Source organism: Stigmatopora argus, chromosome 23 (assembly GCF_051989625.1).
Source record: "Stigmatopora argus isolate UIUO_Sarg chromosome 23, RoL_Sarg_1.0, whole genome shotgun sequence".
NCBI lineage: Eukaryota > Metazoa > Chordata > Actinopteri > Syngnathiformes > Syngnathidae > Stigmatopora > Stigmatopora argus.
In genome coordinates, this window is record NC_135409.1 from 9,013,646 (window position 1) to 9,032,544 (window position 18,899).

Genomic DNA, 18,899 nt, shown 5'->3' on the forward strand with positions numbered 1-18,899 from the left:
GAACCCCTAACAAATGATCGTTGGTTACACTATTAAAAAGACTACATTTTGTCGTCATCCGGTCGCTAAGTAACAAAGATGTACAATTGAAGCCGTCTTTCTCGGCCTCCAATTTTGGAGTAGAGAAACGTAAGCCAGCGAGTCTCGATTCCAACTCAATATATTTAATTGTTTTGTCCTTGAAAAGTTATTTAACAATTATATATTTTGGGTGAATGTGATTTGACATATTCTTTAAGAAAAAAGGGTGAAAAGACGCCTTACTCGTAGACCGGAAGTGGACGAGAAATTAGTAAACGAGGACCACATCGTGCTTAGAGCGGATCTTTCCATTTTAAAAGGTTAGGACCGCATTCGCTGTCCTCTAAGTCAGGCAACTGTTAAACTTTAACTCAAAAGGTCATACCGATAAAGTTCGCGTGAAGACGGCAGCATCTTAACTTGAGCTGGAGGAGAGAAGGTAAGAATTCTGCCTATTAACGGCATCCATGTGCTAGCTTATACGTATTACGAAAGAAACTTGTTTTTTAATTCATATTTTCGACTCAAAGCCCACCTTGTTTTTATATATTCCTCAGACTACTGTCTTTGAAATTCAAAACATTTTTTTCTAGCTCTATTATTCCGCTAATTCCATGTTAGCTAGCTACCCAAGTCATAGCAATATCCGAAAACTGTTTTGCATGTGTACACACCAAATCCCTACTTGTCAAATAACAGGACTACATTCCTCAAAAATCTAAGACAATTCCAGTGTAGGACAGTTTGTTTTTCCTCCCAATTTTGTTCCTCGATTTTTAGTCAAGAGTGTTGCTTGCAAAGGAATGAAGACAAACGGGAAGTGAAAGGCTGATGGAGCCAGAAGAAGGAGAAGCGCCTATAAAGGCGGACGACATGGACCGACTCGTGATGTTCAAGATCCAACGTCCCGTCTACCATGAAAGTTACCTCAGGTCGCACATTCTCCACCGCAAGGAGAAAAGCCGCACTGTCCGGCAAAAGATGGCTAAGCTCTGTCAGTAAGTACTAAAAAATACAAACTATGGATCGGTCTTTTATGGCTGTGTGCTTCTTTTGGACACACAACCAGCTCTCAATCACATACCTGTCAACCTCTGCCGATAACTGCCCTTATAAATGATTATGATTCCCCTTACAAACCCCCAAAAAACCTTACAAACACTGTACGACTCGTACGGTGTAGAGAAGCCACCCTGTTTTGGGCAAAAAAAAATTCAAATGGAAGTCCAAAGAACATTTATACGTTAGTCATATCATAGTCATTTTTTTGACAAAAGTGCAGTCTTAAAATGTGCTTTTAGCTAGAGGAGCACCCTGATGCTAACCGTCGTGTAACCTTTGACCCCGCGGCATGGAAATAGAAACCACTCTTTGGTCCGTTTTGACAAAAGATGTAGAAGTTGGATGATGATCATCTTTTTTTTCTTTCTTGAGTGAGCATGTACACAAATGCTCACCTTGAATTTAGCCCCATAACCTTTGACCTCAGGAGGCCAAATGGAATCACTGCTGAGTTTGATGACGCTTTGTTCTTCATTTCAATGGCGCTGAGAGCTCAAATTTGTTTTGAAGGTGTTCTTCTCAGCGGGCAAAGTCAGCACTTTTGAGCTTCCTGCCTATTCTCTCCTGGCTGCCAAAGTATCCGGTCAGGGAATACTTGTTTCAAGACGTCGTCTCCGGCCTCAGCACGGGTGTCGTGCAGCTTCCTCAAGGTAAGCCAGCCCTGTCGTGCCCTGCGGGTTCCTCTCCTCTCCTCTCCTCTCCTCTCCTCTCCTCTGGCATTCCTGCTTCTTTGGTGTTGGCTTTCAGCTCACGTGGATACTTTTGTTTTGACAGTGGGATATTGACCCAACGCTCTTTTTTTTCCCGCCAAAGGCCTCGCCTACGCGATGCTGGCTGCCGTCCCTCCAATTTACGGCCTGTACTCCTCCTTCTACCCGGTCCTGCTCTACACTTTCTTCGGCACGTCCAGGCACATTTCCATCGGTGAGAAGAACTCTGCTTTTATTACAGTTTGTAAAAAAATATATATATACAGTGGTACCTCGTCATACGACCGCTCGTCATACAAAATGCTCGTCTTACGGGGGAAATTTCGATCGAATAATTCGCCCGTGATGCGGTCAAAATTTCGTGATGCGACCAAGCCAGGTGGCCATGGCATTTTTTTTTTGCATCTCTTTCGTGTATAAAATCTTTCTACGAGCATTGGGCGGACTTTGCATTTCCATACCTGTTGGACTCTTTCCAGGGACCTTTGCCGTAATAAGCCTCATGATTGGAGGCGTGGTGGTCAGGGAGGTTCCGGATTTCCCCACGCCTCCTCCCATAAATGGCTCTAACGTCTCCGCCGGCGCCAACGTGATCCTTCGCGACGCCAAGAGGGTGGAAGTGGCCGTGGTGCTCACGACCCTGGTGGGCATCATTCAGGTGGGTTTCCCCTCTGGCCCGGCGGATTCCCATCGTATGGGGACGGATTCCGACCGTCCTCTCCCTGGTTAGATTGTTTTAGGGATTCTCCGCTTCGGCTTCGTGGCCATTTACCTGACGGAACCCCTGGTGCGAGGTTTCACCACGGCGGCCGCCGTGCACGTGGTGGTCTCGCAGTTAAAATACCTCCTGGGAGTGAAAACAAAGCGCTACAGTGGACCGCTTTCCGTCATATTTGTGAGTGTTGCCCCGGAGCTCCGTTTGTGGGTTTCTTTTTTTTCCTTCCTTTTTCTTTTCGGTCTTTTTGCAGAGCGTGCAGGCCGTACTGGCTCACATCACCAGCACTAATATGGCCACGGCGGTCCTGGGCCTGGTCTGTCTGGTCTTTCTGTACGGGGTCAAATACCTCAACGAGCGTTTCAAGAAGAAAATGCCCGTCCCCATTCCCGGGGAGATCATCATCGTCATGGTGTCCACCGGCATCTCTTACGGCATGAAACTGGCACGGGACTACGAGGTGGACGTGGTCGGGGAGATACCCACTCGGTAAGCGCCCGTCCCTCCGGACCCATGGCATGTCGGGCGCTCCACTCAGGCTCATGGCGTCTCTTCTGGCGTGTCCTCAGGCTTCTGGCGCCCGTGGCTCCAAATGTGCGGCTGGTGCCCAGTCTGCTGACCGACTCCTTTGCCATTGCCGTCGTAGGCTTCTCCATGGGGATCTCGATGGGCAAAATCTTTGCGCTGAAGCATAACTACAGCGTGGACGGCAATCAGGTGCGGTGGCGGCCACGGCCACTCTGGCTTTCCTTTCTGTGCTTTCCTACTAAAAGCGCCCTCCCCCGCCCGGCAGGAGCTGATAGCCTTCGGCCTGTGCAATTTCATTAGCTCTTTCTTCCAAACCATCACCGTCTCTTGCTCCATGTCGAGGAGCCTGGTGCAGGAGAGCACGGGCGGGAAAACCCAGGTAGCGTTCCCGCGGCAGCGTTCCCGCGGCAGCGCCACCCCCCCAGGCCCCCAAGCCCGAACGCTGGCGTAATCTAATCTTCAGATTGCAGGACTGCTCGGCTCGCTCTTGGTGCTGCTGGTCATCGTCGCCGTGGGTTTTGTCTTTGAGCCGCTTCCGCAGGTCAGTGAGTCCGTTGTTGGCAAGTAGCCCCTTCATATTTCACATCCGTGGAGTACTTTTTTTGTTTTTTTTTTTTTTGCGAAAGAGAATAATAACTCGATGTCTCTCTCGCTAACTTATTCATAAGATTTTAACACCATGCCCCACAGAAGTCTAAACATTTTTAGAGTCTCATAACAATTGATCTGAGTTCTCAAAACAATTGTAGGTCTGTTGAATCTTCCCAAGAGAGTTTTGATGTGAACCATCCTGAGAAGCTGATGCTTCCCAAAATAATCCACCGTTCGATGTGAACCATCTTGATGCTTTCCAAAACAATTCACAGTTCTCTTAATGCGAACCACAGTCATTACTTTTGCAAGAGATGTATTAAAATGCCCTTTGTATTAATGTCAATAACTCAAGCACATATATGATGACTAATATTGATACACATAACAATGATAAACCTAACATTCCCCCCTGTTATTATATATTTTTACGCAATCCCATTTTATTTATGACAAATACAAATACACTTGAGGGAAGTCCGTTGTCTCGATCTTTACCAGAATTCACCTTACTTGCATATCTGGCCTGAAAAAAGGAAGAACAAAATCATTCTCATTCAACTCATTTTCATAATTTGCATCATCCTGGACATCAATGTTATCACCAGTAGGCTGTCTAATAAGCAGATACAATCCTTGTAATACCTCTCTAGAGTATAAATCTCTGATTTGTTGTTTGCTTAGTCACGTATCTTTTGTCTTTCCTGTTCCTGCCAGACTGCCTTGGCAGCCATCATCATGGTCAACTTGCTGGGCATGTTCAAGCAGTTCCGAGACATTCCGGCGCTTTGGGGAACCAGCAAGATAGAACTGGTGAGTCCAAAACAGCTCAAGTGGATATTGAGGAGTTTTTTTTCTTCCGTTTTTTCCAATGTTTGTTGATTGTTTGGCTTTTGTAGGCCATCTGGCTGGTGACCTTTGCGGCCTCGGTGCTACTAGGCTTGGATTACGGCCTTCTGTCCGCCGTTACATTTGCCTTATTGACAGTCATCTATAGAACGCAAAGGTCTGTACAACAACCAACCCATTGAATTTTCAATTTAAAAAAAACGGAGATAATAATATAATATCATTTTTTTTATTAAAAACAAAACAAAAAGAAGATATTTAATTTTTGTCTCTGAACTAAATCAATTTCAATGACTCACAAAACAATACGATGCCTCATACATTTTTAAATATTGCTTTTAGAATCTAAAATTGACTTGAACAAAATGTTCACCTTTTTAAATAAAGAATTGAAATACAGTTGAAAATAAATGTTAGCTCAAAATGTCTTGTCCCTTTTATTCAATAAATCCAACTCCGAAAGCTGTTTTTGTTGTTGACTTAACCGATAACTGGACAGTCCAAATATTTGTTTTCCTTTTGCTTTGCAGACCCAAAAATGCCGTTCTCGGGAGGGTGGGCAACACGGGCTTATACTATGACCTTGAGGAATACGAAGAGGTGAGTTGCAAAGCTAGAAGGTGGGTTCCCAGACACACCCTTAACGCCACCATTTGCCTTTTGTCTCCTTCCAAGGCCACGGAATGTGAGGGGATTAAGATTTTCCACTCCAATTCGTCAATCTACTTTGCTAACTGCGACCTGTATGTGAGCGCCCTCAAGGAGAAGGTATTTCACGGCCTATCCACTCATGAAAAGATTCACTGTTCAAAACTGTGCGGACAAAAACCCTGAACAATAATTGATTGACTACCCCCCTTTTTAAAAATAATAATCATTTTTTGATTTGAATCAAACTATTGCCATAGTTCTGACCTCTGGGACCTTTGACCCAAGTTGTCCTTAAGGGCTAATCCGTTATCACAAAATTCCTAATAATGTGGAAACCTATGGCTTTATTGGTTCTGGAGTTATCTCGGCTGCAAAATGCATCACCTCCGCCTTGTGATAAGTGACCCCGAGTTTTCCACCTTTTCTTTTTGCTACTTTATTCTATTCCTGCATCTTATTGATGTCTTTTTTGTTGCTGTTTTCCAGACGGGCGTGAACCCAGAACACTTACAGGCTGCCCGAAAAGCTCAAAAAAGGCAAAAAGGCAACTGCCGTGTGACGTGTTCGCCAAAAAGACGCGTTGAGGTACGCTGGGACTTTTTTTCTTCTTCTTCTAACTTGTTTGCACGAGTTAAACACGGCCTGGATTGTGCAATCTTATTTGCTTTTGCAATAGCAATCACGTTATGAGTCATAGCGGATGCGAGCCAACGCCGACGGGACGGTAAAACCGCAAGTTTGACACTACACAGAGTCCTCCTCGTTGTTTTCCAGGACAACGAAGAAAGCACCACACACGAGATTTTGTCCTTTGACAAAACCACGGAAGAGCAGGCGGACGGCGCTCCCGGAGAACTTTGCGTCCAAGCCGATTCGGAGGACGCGGCCTTTGTGGGCTCTTCCGGTTCCGTCCGTTCCGTCATCCTGGATTGGACTCATGTTGCTTTTGTTGACTCTGTGGGAGCCAAAGCCATCAAACAGGTTCTTCGTTTCATCAAATGGATCGATGCATGCATTCGGACAAAAGTAGCATCCGTACCGCGAGACGATAATAGTCAGAAAATGCCTAATGACGAGAAAAAAAAAAGAAAAAAAAACATACATATGTACTCCTAAATGATTCTCATTCTCCGACTATCAGTTATCTTAGCTTAGTAGTCTCGACATAACTAATTATGAACTAATAAGACATGGTTTCCTTGCTCTGCAGGTTATCCGGGAGTATGCAGAAGTAGATATTGGAGTTGTCATCGCTGGTTGTGACAGTAAGTCATCAAGGCTCAAGTGGCCCGTTTCTTGGTAACTTTTCCTTTTTTTTTTTTAAATTAACGTTCTCAAGCACCCGCCATTTAGAGTCAAGTCAGTTACTTAACATATTGACTTGTTACAGTACGTATTATAATGACCACACATAGCAAAACTGCAACTTTTAACCAACCAATTGCGTCACATTTGCTTTTTTTTACCCTTTATTTCTTTTAATATCATCATGAATATTAACCACAAGCTCATTTCTGCTTCAATCATGTAGGAAATCTGTTGTCGGAGCTGGACCAGTTGCAGTTTTTCACTGGAATGATCAACACGGAGATGCTCTTCCCAACCCTTCATGACGCTGTGTTGCATTGTCAACATTCCCCAGCCAATATTACAAGTTGATGCAGCCGGGAAGCACTTCATTCACATCCAATATGGAGGGTTTGTTATTGTTTGGTTTTTTTTTGCACTCTTGTCAATCACTTGGGTGGCTTTTAAAAAAAAAAAACGCTCAGGACTCTGGTCAAATCCGTCCTTCAAGTTACTGCTTACTGTTACATGGTGAAGGACGTTCAAATGTTACGGAAGGATGCTGTGCCAACCCATTTTTTAAAAATCCCTCCCCAAAAAATCATTTTCAGACCTATGTGGAATAAAGCTTTATTTTTAACGTGACACAACAAGGACAATCTATTTGTACTGTGCCTAGAACCATTGAACTGCGGAACACACTTAATTGTAGGTCATGTATCTGGGCGTGGCGCTGAACTTGGCGTAAGACTTGATGACCTTGTTCACGGCCTCCAGGAAGTCCTTCTCCGTGGCGATCTTTCTGCGAGCTCGGATGGCGAACATGCCGGCTTCCGTGCACACGCTGCGAATCTCGGCGCCTGGGTGGGAAACGGACAATGAGATTACCGAGGCAAATTTAAAATGGACTAAAACTTTTGTTTCTGTTTTCTTCACCTGTGCTGTTGGGACAGAGTCGAGCAAGCAGTTCGAAGCGGATGTCTCTCTCCACGCTCATGGAACGGGCGTGAATCTTGAAGATGTGCGTGCGACCCTGAAGCGCGAAAAAACAACAACAACCAAAAAATAGCTGTAAGCTCACTAACGTAGCACGCTAATGGAAAGTTAGCATCTCAGGTTACACGACGTTCCCACCTCTAGGTCAGGCAAGCTGAACTCAATCTTCCTATCCAAACGGCCCGGTCTCATCAAGGCTGGATCCAACGTGTCGGGTCTGTTGGTAGCCATCAGTACTTTGATGTTACCACGTGGGTCAAAACCGTCCAGCTGGTTGATGAGCTCCAGCATGGTCCTCTGAACTTCGTTGTCTCCGCCGGCGCCGTCGTCGAAGCGTGCGCCTTGTAGGTTAGAAGAACTTGGGCTGTTCATCTCGGAATTTTGTTTTAAAATAGAATTAGTGTGGACTAATCTAGATGCTAGCAAGCACCGGTACCTCCAATGGCGTCAATTTCGTCAAAAAAGATGAGGCAGGCCTTCTTGGTTCTGGCCATCTCGAATAGCTCCCGAACCATCCGGGCTCCCTAGATGAAGAAAAGCTTGTTTTTCTTTGCACGGAGACGACAACATTTGATTGCGTTTTTAGTGGTCTCACCTCGCCGACGTACTTCTGCACCAGCTCGGATCCGATGACTCGGATGAAACAGGCGTCCGTTCTGTTAGCCACGGCACGGGCGCAGAGGGTTTTACCGGTACCGGGCGGTCCGAACAGCAGCACGCCTTTCGGAGGCTCGATGCCCAAGTTGACGAACCGCTCGGGCTAGTGAGAAGAATCCACCATCACTCAATTTTCTTTCCCCCCCAAGAATGAACATTTTGGAGTGACACTTCATATTCTCCAGGTGTATATTTTCTGTTTTGGAATTTTCGTGTCACACGGACAGATGACTCACGTGGAGCAGAGGCGTCTCAACCACTTCCCTCAGCTTTTCTATCTGCTCCTTACAGCCGCCGACGTCACTGTAGGTGACGTCGGGTTTCTCCTCCACCTGCGTGAGAACAAAGAAGAGTTCCCTACTGCATTTAATGTGACTTTGAAACCAATGCTCTAGCGAGGATTTTGTACCTGCATCATGGTGACAGTTGGATCAATTTTAGGAGGCAGGGGGATATGGATCTGATATTTGTTTCGGTCAACACTAAGAAGAAGAAAAATGAAATGGTGAAATGGACTGTCCATTCAGTTTGATGATTTTCTTCAAAATATGCATGAAATATGTTTGGGGAATGTGACTTATTGGCAGAAACTCTTTAGTTTTGCTCTGGATGTGGAACAGTTGGTATGGAATGAGGCTTTACTTCCAAGGGGCCATGTTTTTAGGGAATTGGAGTTGTATTTTTGTCCCTCACCCGACTCTCATGCCCTCCTCGATATCAGTGGGGGCCACCTGGTCGCTCAGGTCCACCACAAACTTAGCAAACTGCTTCACATTGATGATGTATTTGGGATCTTCAGAGTCTGCGTTGATGATTTTTGTGCATCTGTGAAAATGAGATCATTTTAGGTTGTTTGAATTGGTGCAAAAACGATGGTACAAGTGACCTCCTCTATGACTTTACCTTGCAACTTGTAGAGGTTGCTCACTTTGAAGGGTCTGCTTGTCCGCAGCCAGGTCCCAAAGAGCGGGCGGTGCCAGTCCTGTGTCCGATTCTTTAATACCTGTTTACCAGTAGACCACAACTATGTTATGAATATGTTGAGGCACTACGTGGATAGTTTCTTTAAGTCACCCGTAAGCTCGTTGATCTTTTTGAGCAGCTGTTGGATGTCATCTTCTACTTGTTTTATCTGTCTGGAGTAAGTGCTTTGGCCCTGATGATGGGGTACAGTTGCGGAGATTCATTTAGTTTAGTACCTTGTATAGCTGACAATAAGCGATTTCAATGTTTCGGAGGACACTCACGTATGTCTTCAGTAGAGCGATGTCTCCTTCATCCAAAGCTGTTGGCGGAGATGAACACAGATAGTAAAGACATGATTTTGCCTTTTACAAACCGAAGCTAACTTTAGCTAGCGGCTAATGCTAAAATCCCTCTTAAACAAAGACCTTCGCTTATTTAAAGATTTGTACCCCTGATTGGCGAGTCATCTTTTTCCTCTTCCTTTGTCTTCCTCTGGTCATCTCCTAGATAATCCGGCATGTTGTGTTGATTTTTTGTTTAGTTTTTAACTATACCGCGGCTAAATAGTACGATTACACAGCAGCTTTGCGGTTCATTCGACGGGCCGGAAGTAAGTGTCGGTGTGTTATTACACATGCACCCAATTTAACGATTGTTGTAAATGCATTTAAATAATGACGTTGAATTATTTTGAAAGGAACTTGTTGTTTTGAAATCCCACGCAGTTATTTTGTAGTACATAAAAGGCAGCTTTGCGTCTACATCACAAATGCTAGTTATTTTAGATGTAGTTATTTTCATTATTCACACTTTTTTTTAAAAAAAAACTAAAAATATAATTTTAAATAAACATTGAATTAATCGATTAATGCAATAATCCCTACTGTGATTCGGTTAGTTGTTTTTTTTTTTTAATTTCCAAAGCGGAACAAATTTTCACTAGTGATTACACTAACCCGGAACGTTTTACTACGTGATACCTGGAGTTCTTTTTAATGGATGCCCATGTGGTGTGAAACTAAGCGGGCCGAAATTTGAAACACAATTAGAAATTAATATTGCAATTTTATCGGCTCTTGAATGTTGGTCTAGCTAGTCGCCTGAAAATGATATTAGAAGCGGTGGACGGGCATGAAACGACCGTGTTTAAAGTAGTTGCCGGTAAGCGTCGAATCCCTATGAGGCCACCGGGAGTTAGCCTGCTAAGCTAGCATAATAGAGATTGTCAGCAATGTGTTTGAAAGCAGACAGCAAATACTGAGCTAACCCCGAATAGAAAAGGAGTTTTTGGAGGGCGGGGGGCTCTATTTATTAACATAGTAGTGACATGCATGGTTACATCACAGCAACCCACGCGTGCATGAAAATGCTGCATTATTTTTGTTAGTGTGACAGATAATATTGTTAGCCCGATATCATCTTCTATGTCACGATGACGTGTTTTGCTCATTCATAATACAAGAGCTACTTCATAACCTTTGTACTTGTGTATGTTTGTCCAGTAGATGCCATAAAGTCAGTATTGTATCTATCTCATTGGAATTTGGAATCGTTTTCCCTCCATTAGCCTCCGTGGTGGTTCGAGTTGAGCCCGTGGGTCGCTGGTTCGAAGCTTATGTGAAGAGGAGAAGCAGGAACTTGTCGACCTCCTTCCAGGAGTTGGAAGAGGAGTCTTCATCCTCGGAGGAGTCGGAAGATGAGGACTTTCAACTAGAAGAGCATCCAAACCTCCGGACGCTAGATCCAAAGGATTGTAAGGTGTGTGTGAACAAACCACGAGAATGGACAATTCTTTAATTGTGAAGATATCTAGTACAAATATATTTATCATGTCAGCATTTGAAGCCAAACACTAGCGCCACGCCTAGCTTGCTAACTCCAAACGCTGTCTCTAATCACCAGCTCATGTGTATCTGATCACTTGTTTAGAATCAAGATCACTACGCCGTTCTCGGTCTTCCGCACTTGAGATACAAAGCTACTCAGAAGCAGATCAAAGCCGCCCGTAAGTAGACCACACGAGTGTTTTTCTTTTTTTTGGTCCGTTTACCCGGCCTGCTACATAGCTAGCTAGCACCGTTCTCTGTTCCTCCCCAGACAAAGCCATCGTGTTAAAGCACCATCCCGACAAGAGGAAAGCCGCGGGAGAGCAGATCTCCGAAGGCGACAATGATTATTTCACGTGTATCACTAAAGGTAGGTAGGTGGCAGGGGGCTACTTTTTCATCCGTTGTCGCCGCTCATGCCGCTTTGCCGCGCCTTTGCAGCTATAGAAACGCTTTCGGACCCGGTGAAGAGGCGAGCCTTCGACAGCGTGGATCCCACCTTCGACAACGGCGTCCCGTCCAAAGGCGAAGGCAAAGAAAACTTTTTCCGGGTCTTTCCGGCCGTCTTCGAGCGCAATTCCCGATGGTCGGCCAAAAAGCATGTGCCCAAACTGGGCTCCATGGAGTCTTCCTTTGAAGAAGTGGATAACTTCTACTCCTTTTGGTATGTCTTAACACACTTTCAATCTTTTCAATCAAGCGTCCTTATCGTATCTGCGACCACACGTTTGCCACATTTAACGACGCGCTTATGAGGTTCCGCCATCCATTTATTCCTTGACCCCGTAGGTACAATTTCGATTCGTGGAGGGAATTCTCGCACTTGGACGAAGAGGAGAAAGAAAAGGCCGAGTGGTAATGTTGTTTTTCGGCTGGTCCGCCTGGCGCCCGCTGACCCACCTTTCTTTTATTTCCCCGTCTAGTCGAGACGAGAGGAGATGGATCGAGAAGCAAAATCGGGCCTCCAGAGCTCAGAGGAAGAAAGAGGAGATGAACAGAATTCGAACACTAGTTGGTACAGAGACGGCAGATCCTTCCGAGGCGAGTGGGAATCGCCCGGGCCAACCATCCCCGTTGTGTTTTATCCGTCGCAGATACCGCCTACAGTTGCGATCCGCGGATAAAGAAGTTCAAAGACGAGGAAAAGGCCCGCAAGGAGTCCGAGAAGAAGGCAAAAGCCGAAGCCAAGAAGCGAGAGCACGAGGAAAAGGAGCGAGTGAGTTAAGGCCCTTTCGCCCGGAAAGCCAGCGGGAGGATCATCGGGGTTTCCTTGGGGTTTTTCTCGAGGTCCGACTAGCCGAGGCTGAGGCGGCTCGCTTGGCGAAGGAGAAAGAAGACGAAGAAGCCAAGCAGGCGGCCCAGCTGGCCAAAAAAGAGAAGGACATCCAGAAGAGGGCCATTAAAAAGGAGCGGCAGAAGCTCCGGACGTCCTGCAAGGTTGACAAATCTTTCAATGGGGGAAACGGGCGGAAACTGGATCACATTTTCATCTCTCACCCCACAGAACTGGAATTATTTTGCGCACAACGAGACTGAAAATGTGAAGATGATGGAGGATGTGGAGAAGCTGTGCGATAGACTGGAACTGGCCAGCCTGCAGTGCCTCAATGAAATACTGGCCTCGGCTTCAAAGGAGGACAGTAAGATTGCGGTAGAGAAGCAGGTAAAAAAAAAAAAAGGGCTGGTCATGGGGAAGCATTGAGAAAGTAGGGAGCTAAAATGGAAACTTGATTCTTGTCCTCAGGTACAAGAGGTGAACACGCAGCTCCAGAAGGAGCGGGACGCTGAAGTTCAGGCCATGCAGGCCTCCAGGAGCGGAGACCAGGCCGGCGGAGGAGGAGGAGGAGGAGGAGGAACCGGAGGGGGCGCCGGCAAAGGTTGGAACGAGGAAGATCTTCAGCTGCTCATTAAGGCCGTCAACCTCTTCCCGGCTGGAACCAACGCCAGGTATTTTCTTTGCCGTTGGCACCTTTCATGCCTGCCGGTGTTGTAGCAAATTGCCAATGGGAGTCTTTTTCCTTTTGAATTGGATTGATTTTGTTGCCTTTTTAGATGGGAGGTCATCGCCAACTACATGAATATACACTCGACGAGTGGCATGAAGAGGACGGCCAAAGACGTCATCAACAAAGCCAAGAGTTTGCAGCGGCTCGGTAAGTATTCCACAAACGCCAACGCTAGCTAGCTCCTTTCTTCTCTGTCCAATTTCAACCTCGATACCTTGTTCTCAGATCCGTTGCAGAAAGACGACGTCAACAAAAAAGCTTTTGAGAAATTCAGGAAGGAGCATAATTCCGTGCCCCCCACCGTAGACAACGCCGTGCCCTCGGAGCGCTTCGAAGGTCACTCACTTCACCGGGAAAGCATTTGGACTTTGCCCGACAAACACCAATACCCATTGGAGTCGTCCTCCGTTACCATCCCCAGGTGGTGATGGGAGTCCAGCGCCCTGGACCACGGAAGAACAGAAGCTTCTAGAACAGGCCCTCAAGACCTACCCCGTCAGCACACCCGAACGGTGGGAAAAGATCGCCGACGCCGTCCCCGGGAGAAACAAGAAAGACTGCATGAAGCGGTACAAGGTGAGCTGACGTCCAACTCCTAACCCGGGCCTCCCCAACTCCGGTCCTCGCGGGCCCCTATCCGGGGAAACGGACTGGATATAGGAGCCTTCGAGGACCGGACTTGGAGACCGCCCCCTCCCCGTCCTAACCGATGGCTGGACGTCGGGCGTAACATTTGTTTTTTGTTCCACAGGAACTGGTGGAGATGGTCAAAGCCAAGAAAGCCGCGCAGGAGCAAGTCATTAACAAGAGTAAAAAATAGGATCTTAATTATTATATCGTTATGTTGAGCTTTATTTTATACGAAATTAAAGGGACGTGGAAAAGCACGGGTAAGTGTTCAGTTCTTCATCCAGGCCATTCCGCCGCAGATCTGCTTGTAGTCGGGAAGCCGCTCGATCGGACCTAAAACAAAAGGAAGCAGCTTAGTGTCGTCAACGACGACGGCGAATCCAGTCACTTACCGACGGCCGCCATGGCGGGAGCTTTGTTGAAGATGTACTTGGTGCACACGTCCTTGATGGTGTCGGCGTCGATGGCCTGTTGGCAAAAAAAATAGATGGAACGGGTCAAGAGACCTCCAGTTGAACGGAGCTAGCTGGCGTACGCCGTCGTTCCACTCACGTCAATTCGGGTTTCCAGCTCGTGCAGGGGAATTCGACGGCTGTAGCACAGCATTTGTCGACCAATGTCCTCACAGATGGGGGTGGAACCTAGACAAAAGACAAGTTATTGGTATGAGCGTTGAGGTGGAACTTGGAAAAAAAGGACACGCCTTTGGTAGATGCGTTAGCGCTGCAAAAATAACAAAGCAGCTCCCTTACCATCCAGATGCAGCAACATGTTAGTCTTGAGGAGATTCTTAGCTCGCGCCACCTCGGCTTCCGTTACACTGGTACACAGGGTCATCCTGAAAAAGAATTCAGTGTCACCCTAAGACCTAAAGTATTATTGCGACGGGATCGATGCGGCCGAGGAGTCACCATTCTTTCTGCGTGAAGCGCATCATGTCGTCGATGGTGCCGGGTTCGCACACCATGTAGAGCCCCCATAGACCGGTGTCGGTGTAGCAGGTGTTGAAGGACTGGAAGCTGTGGCATAGGTTCCCCTGACAGGCCAGCTGGGCTAGTTTACTGGAAAGATTCTGACGGATGTAGAAGCAAGCGTTAAAGCCAGTGGGCTTTTGAGGGTACGAGAGTACTCACGACTCCCCCGCCAAAAGAGCGATCCCAGTTCCCGATGAGCGTGTTGGCCACCATGAGGGGAATGGTGTCAGGGTGAGACCATCCCACGGCCTCCACGGCGATGGCGATATGTGCCAACGGCATTTTGTCGTCACGCACTCGAATCTGGCGGGAGAGGGAGAGAAAACCGGATTCACTCGCCGAGTCTCAAATGACAGCGACGCAATACACACCTCACTTCCGGTGAAGGGACACGCGGGCGGCGCGTCGGCGGCGTATCGTCCGAGAAGCTTCCCGAAGTGGTACTTTGCCAGATCGATGAGCTCACTGTGAGAAACTCCTGTTGGGAAGATTTCAAACATTTAGGATATTGCGCATACTCGCAATAACAGGCCTATTGGCAAATGTTTTCTTGGCTTTTATTATATAATATTCCAAATAACATTTTTAGATCTACTGTAGTGTGACTACCATCTCCTGTAGTTAGCACCTACTGCTGACCTAAGCAATGTTCTCACCTCCAGCGGCAGCCAGTACTATTCTTGGGCCTTTGTAGTGGGTCGTAATATACTCCACCAAGTCTCCTCTGTTAATTGTTCTGGGAAGAAAAAGAGCCAGATGAATATTTTGGCACTTTTCCACACGATGGACACACTTCCTACTTGATGTTCTCCGTGGGACCCAAGATGGTCCTCCCCAGCGCCGTGGACTGGTACGCGGTAGCGTGGAGGTAATCGAAAACCACTTCCTGCAGATTGGTCTCTACTTCCTGCATCTCCCGGAGGATGACGCCCCGTTCCCGCTCGATCTCCGCTTCGCCTAATGTGCTGTTCTGGATGATGTCCGCTAGGATCTCCACCGCTTTCCCCCCCCAAAAAAGAGGTCAACATGATGTTTTTATTCAAAGTGACTTTTAGAATGTCCACATTTTACTGAATTGGATAGATTGGACTTGACTGAGCCACTTCCCTTTCTTTCCCAGCTGCCACGGCAATGAAACTAGATGGATGGAAAAGCCCACCGACGGCAAAATGGAATTAATACCGCTTTAATTCACAGTGAAAAGAACGACGGACCGTGGCACAGTGAGGTCCAATCGGTCAGGTATCCGTTACGTGATAGTGGGACTTTATACCTCGTGGAAGATCCTTCGAGAAGGCTTTTGCGTAATACACGGTCTGTTCCCGGGACGTATACGCGTTCAGGTGCGCACCCATGTTCTCGATTTCTAACTCCAGGTCCAGCTGTGACCGTTTTCTGGTGCCCTGTCCCAGAAAATGGAGGATGAGTTTGAAGTAGTACCTCCGAAATGACTGCAAACTGTTGAATGTTGTTAACGTCTACGAATCTGTTGGCTCATTTTATCTTTGCATTTAAACATCTGGAAATGGCACCCGAGGATGTGGATTGTGAACGCACCAGTTTCTTGCCGACATCCTGGTTGATTTCTTTGGACCGTCCAGCGACGTCACGCTAACTATAGTTTAGGATTTAGGTAGGGCTTGACTGTATTGGCTCACCTTAAATGCCATGTGCTCCAGAAAGTGAGCCGTGCCGTTGTTTCTCTCGTTCTCGTAGCGACTGCCGGCGTCAATCCACAGGCCGACCTGAAATATACATGGTCTTTAGTCTACAATGCAATAGATGTCAAGTTAAGTTGAAACTTACAGTACACGTGGAAAGGCCCGAGTCCTCGGAAGCCACACGTAGGCCATTTTCCAAGGTGGTCACCTTAGTTTCAGGTACATTTAGAGCGACTTGTGGAGCAGCCTGCGTAGACAAGAGCCTTGCGGACTGCAACAAAATAGATCGACAATGTGGTGTCGTTATTGGGGATCGTCTTGGTTGAAACTGGAATAAACGTGAAAAAAAACACATGAGAACTTACTCGGTTTGCATTATTTTTCTCTAATAGCGATCTGCGTAGTAAACATTTGCCAGCGGAAGCCAACAGACGTAAGGACGCCGCCATGTTGTTTAGTCAGAATGAGTCGCCGAGATGAAACGTCACGTCTGAATGCTCGATTTGCTCTTTAGTCCCTACTTTTGTTTCATCATTCGGAACGTGGTCAATTTAGTGCATGCTTTGAAATAGTCCGGCGTTCTTTTTTTGTTTGTATAAATATTTTTCCAGATTCAACGCGTAAATACGGTTCGTAAGGTCTGAAAAGTTCTCCGACACAAGATGGCCGCCAGGTACTTACGCCGCCTACTCCACTTTAAGACGTATTCCCTTCTAAATGTAATCTGTGACCTGATAGGAAGATGGCCGGAAGTGGGACGTCCCACATTGCGCCAATTTTCTTGAGCTAGGCTGTCAAGTTCGATAAGTAGCAATTGTTTAGCGCCTGAGCTACATTGAGATACTACTTTTGAATAACGATCTTTCGCGAGGCAACGAATTAGCGGTAAGCAAGCTACTTGAATGTAGATACAAACAAGGCTCGTGAATGCATGTGATGTGATGCTATGAAGTAGTCCTGCGAAGAAGCCCAACAGAACTCGGCAACATTTCTTGTGTTTTGGAACACAAACGAACTTTTGACTTTAGCGTTAACTAGCAGCATCTCACTCTCACTTTCAACAATCCAACCATTGTCCAATCAACAATTCAACAAGGACAATGATGCCGTTCAATTGAAATCATTGTCTTTGCTGTCTCTTGCAGGGAGGAAATGGCGGATAGAGATGTCATGGACAGAGATTTGGAAGATGGAGAGATTTCCGGCTCCGCTTCAGACTCGGAGATGAACACGAACACGAACACGAGCGCAGCCACGGCAGTCACGCGACCTCTGCCTTTCGGCGGCCAGCCCTTCCAGAACCGAGCCGTCGTTTCTTACCGAAACGCCGGTCGGGCGGCCGAGTCCAGCGACAGCGAGCCCGATTCGTCCGAGGACGAAGGCGCTTCCCGGGGCCGCAAACGCTTCAAAGTACCAGACGCCGTCGCCCGGGCGGCGGCCAACCGCTTGCCCGAGGCGCTTCGGGGGCGCCGGGTCAACAACGTCTGGGGTTCCGTGGTGCAGGAGCAGCACCAAGACGCCGTGGCCGCCGAACTCGGCGTCTTCGGCATGGACGGCGACGTCTCCATGTCCGACAGGAACGTGGAGACGTACAACTACGCATTGGCTCGGAAGATCATGGAGAAGGAGCGGCAGATGGAGAGGCGGGGGAAAGGCGGAGGCCACGCCGAGGCGCTGGACGCGCAGCTGGACGAGTACATGATGTCAGACGGAAGAGAGAGGAGCGGCGACGCCAAGAGGAAGCGGCCGGTGAAGGAGCGCCTCGGCCCCCTGGCCCAGATGGAGGTCAAAGGGCGCTACGAGATCGGCGAGGACGACCCCGAAGACAAAGTGGTGGAGGAAATTGCCTACAGGCTGCAGGAACCCAAGAAAGAGCTGATCCAGCGCGTGGTGAGGGTCCTCGGGGCCAAAAAGGCCATCGACCTGCTGGGCCAGACGGCCACGCTGGAGGAGAACGGCGGCGTCTACACGGTGGACGGGAGCAGGCGGCGCACGCCGGGCGGAGTCTACCTCAACCTCCTCAAGGGCTCCTCCGGGGCCACCCGGGCTCAAATCAGGGAGATCTTCTCGGAGGAGAGTCAGCAGGAGGAGAAGAGCAAGAAAGCGGCGCAGAAGCGGAGGCGCCACCTGGTGGCCAAGAAGATGAAGCAGGCCATCGGCACCTTGAACCTGCACGAGCACGACGACGACTCCGGGGAGACGTTTGCCGGCGACGCCCACCAGGTCGGCCGGGCCGACGGGGCGCCGGAGGATGACCCCGACGAGGCGCCGGAGGAAGACGCCGCCAAGGAGGACGGCGAGGAAGAGCGCGCCGCGGGGACGGAGGAGACCCCGGTGGTGTACAACTCGGCCGACTTGGAGGTCTTCTGAGAGTGGGCCGCCATTTTGCCAAAAGGTGGCTAAAGTCTGTTGTGCTGTGCGGACAAAAGGGATTGCTTCTGGGAGAGAGCGGGGATTCGGAAGGCTGACGTTTAAAGCGGAGCTTCTCCACTATTTTCCAATCCCGACAAGAACTTGATTGAAGTTATTTCAAAACATTTGTGCTCAGCTCTTACTGTTGTAATGAGTAGGATGTTTTGGAAATGCTTGTCATTCTGTTCCAATGTTAAAATATTTTGGTTGAGAAATATACTGACCCACAAGGGGAAAAAAACCGCCTTACTATCCATGCTCTTTTTTTTTTAAGAAAATAAAACGCCTTACTATACATGGTCTTTTTTTAAAGAAAAAAAGAATCACTATACATGGTTTTTTTTTTAAAGAAAAAAA

At 47.5% G+C, this 18,899-nt stretch overlaps 5 protein-coding genes across 9 annotated transcripts; 3 read left to right on the plus strand and 2 right to left on the minus strand.

The window, feature by feature from the left end:
• The first annotated feature begins 115 nt into the window (after window positions 1-115).
• Window positions 116-7,177, plus strand: slc26a5 (solute carrier family 26 member 5). Of its 4 annotated transcripts, none has more exons than XM_077593421.1 (19): window positions 116-341; window positions 400-460; window positions 823-1,019; window positions 1,594-1,733; window positions 1,897-2,007; window positions 2,273-2,451; window positions 2,524-2,688; window positions 2,762-2,997; window positions 3,078-3,225; window positions 3,302-3,415; window positions 3,500-3,577; window positions 4,345-4,440; window positions 4,527-4,633; window positions 5,007-5,076; window positions 5,152-5,244; window positions 5,614-5,712; window positions 5,902-6,108; window positions 6,338-6,392; window positions 6,659-7,177. In XM_077593421.1, exons 3-19 carry the CDS (start codon window positions 853-855, stop codon window positions 6,784-6,786), a joined length of 2,193 nt encoding a protein of 730 aa, XP_077449547.1. In that variant the 5' UTR covers window positions 116-341; window positions 400-460; window positions 823-852; the 3' UTR covers window positions 6,787-7,177. The 4 variants fall into 4 exon arrangements, with proteins under 4 accessions (XP_077449547.1, XP_077449546.1, XP_077449545.1 ...); XM_077593420.1 differs by having other exon boundaries at window positions 802-1,019; window positions 6,659-7,176; XM_077593419.1 differs by having other exon boundaries at window positions 116-460; window positions 802-1,019; window positions 6,659-7,176.
• psmc2 (proteasome 26S subunit, ATPase 2) lies at window positions 7,029-9,664 on the minus strand. Its single transcript, XM_077593435.1, has 12 exons — window positions 9,483-9,664; window positions 9,315-9,352; window positions 9,142-9,223; window positions 8,971-9,070; window positions 8,761-8,892; window positions 8,477-8,549; window positions 8,304-8,399; window positions 8,006-8,170; window positions 7,847-7,934; window positions 7,549-7,751; window positions 7,351-7,447; window positions 7,029-7,274 (listed from the first exon to the last, which is right to left on the minus strand). The coding sequence occupies exons 1-12, from the start codon at window positions 9,550-9,552 to the stop codon at window positions 7,117-7,119; spliced, it is 1,302 nt and encodes a 433-aa protein (XP_077449561.1). The 5' UTR covers window positions 9,553-9,664; the 3' UTR covers window positions 7,029-7,116.
• Window positions 9,665-9,987: 323 nt separating this feature from the next.
• Window positions 9,988-13,752, plus strand: dnajc2 (DnaJ (Hsp40) homolog, subfamily C, member 2). Its single transcript, XM_077593422.1, has 15 exons — window positions 9,988-10,194; window positions 10,601-10,791; window positions 10,963-11,038; window positions 11,131-11,229; window positions 11,301-11,523; window positions 11,649-11,714; window positions 11,783-11,874; window positions 11,954-12,075; window positions 12,147-12,296; window positions 12,364-12,522; window positions 12,604-12,806; window positions 12,912-13,012; window positions 13,091-13,201; window positions 13,287-13,441; window positions 13,617-13,752. The coding sequence occupies exons 1-15, from the start codon at window positions 10,140-10,142 to the stop codon at window positions 13,683-13,685; spliced, it is 1,872 nt and encodes a 623-aa protein (XP_077449548.1). The 5' UTR covers window positions 9,988-10,139; the 3' UTR covers window positions 13,686-13,752.
• On the minus strand, window positions 13,694-16,798 carry pmpcb (peptidase, mitochondrial processing subunit beta). Its single transcript, XM_077593434.1, has 13 exons — window positions 16,496-16,798; window positions 16,276-16,401; window positions 16,128-16,214; window positions 15,743-15,872; window positions 15,270-15,468; window positions 15,126-15,205; window positions 14,841-14,947; window positions 14,629-14,772; window positions 14,407-14,567; window positions 14,248-14,333; window positions 14,048-14,136; window positions 13,888-13,963; window positions 13,694-13,828 (listed from the first exon to the last, which is right to left on the minus strand). Exons 1-13 carry the CDS (start codon window positions 16,577-16,579, stop codon window positions 13,764-13,766), a joined length of 1,434 nt encoding a protein of 477 aa, XP_077449560.1. The 5' UTR covers window positions 16,580-16,798; the 3' UTR covers window positions 13,694-13,763.
• Window positions 16,647-18,837, plus strand: phax (phosphorylated adaptor for RNA export). Of its 2 annotated transcripts, none has more exons than XM_077593436.1 (2): window positions 16,647-16,803; window positions 17,276-18,837. In XM_077593436.1, exons 1-2 carry the CDS (start codon window positions 16,793-16,795, stop codon window positions 18,498-18,500), a joined length of 1,236 nt encoding a protein of 411 aa, XP_077449562.1. In that variant the 5' UTR covers window positions 16,647-16,792; the 3' UTR covers window positions 18,501-18,837. The 2 variants fall into 2 exon arrangements, with proteins under 2 accessions (XP_077449562.1, XP_077449563.1); XM_077593437.1 differs by lacking the exon at window positions 16,647-16,803 and adding an exon at window positions 16,860-17,015.
• The last annotated feature ends 62 nt before the right edge of the window (window positions 18,838-18,899 follow it).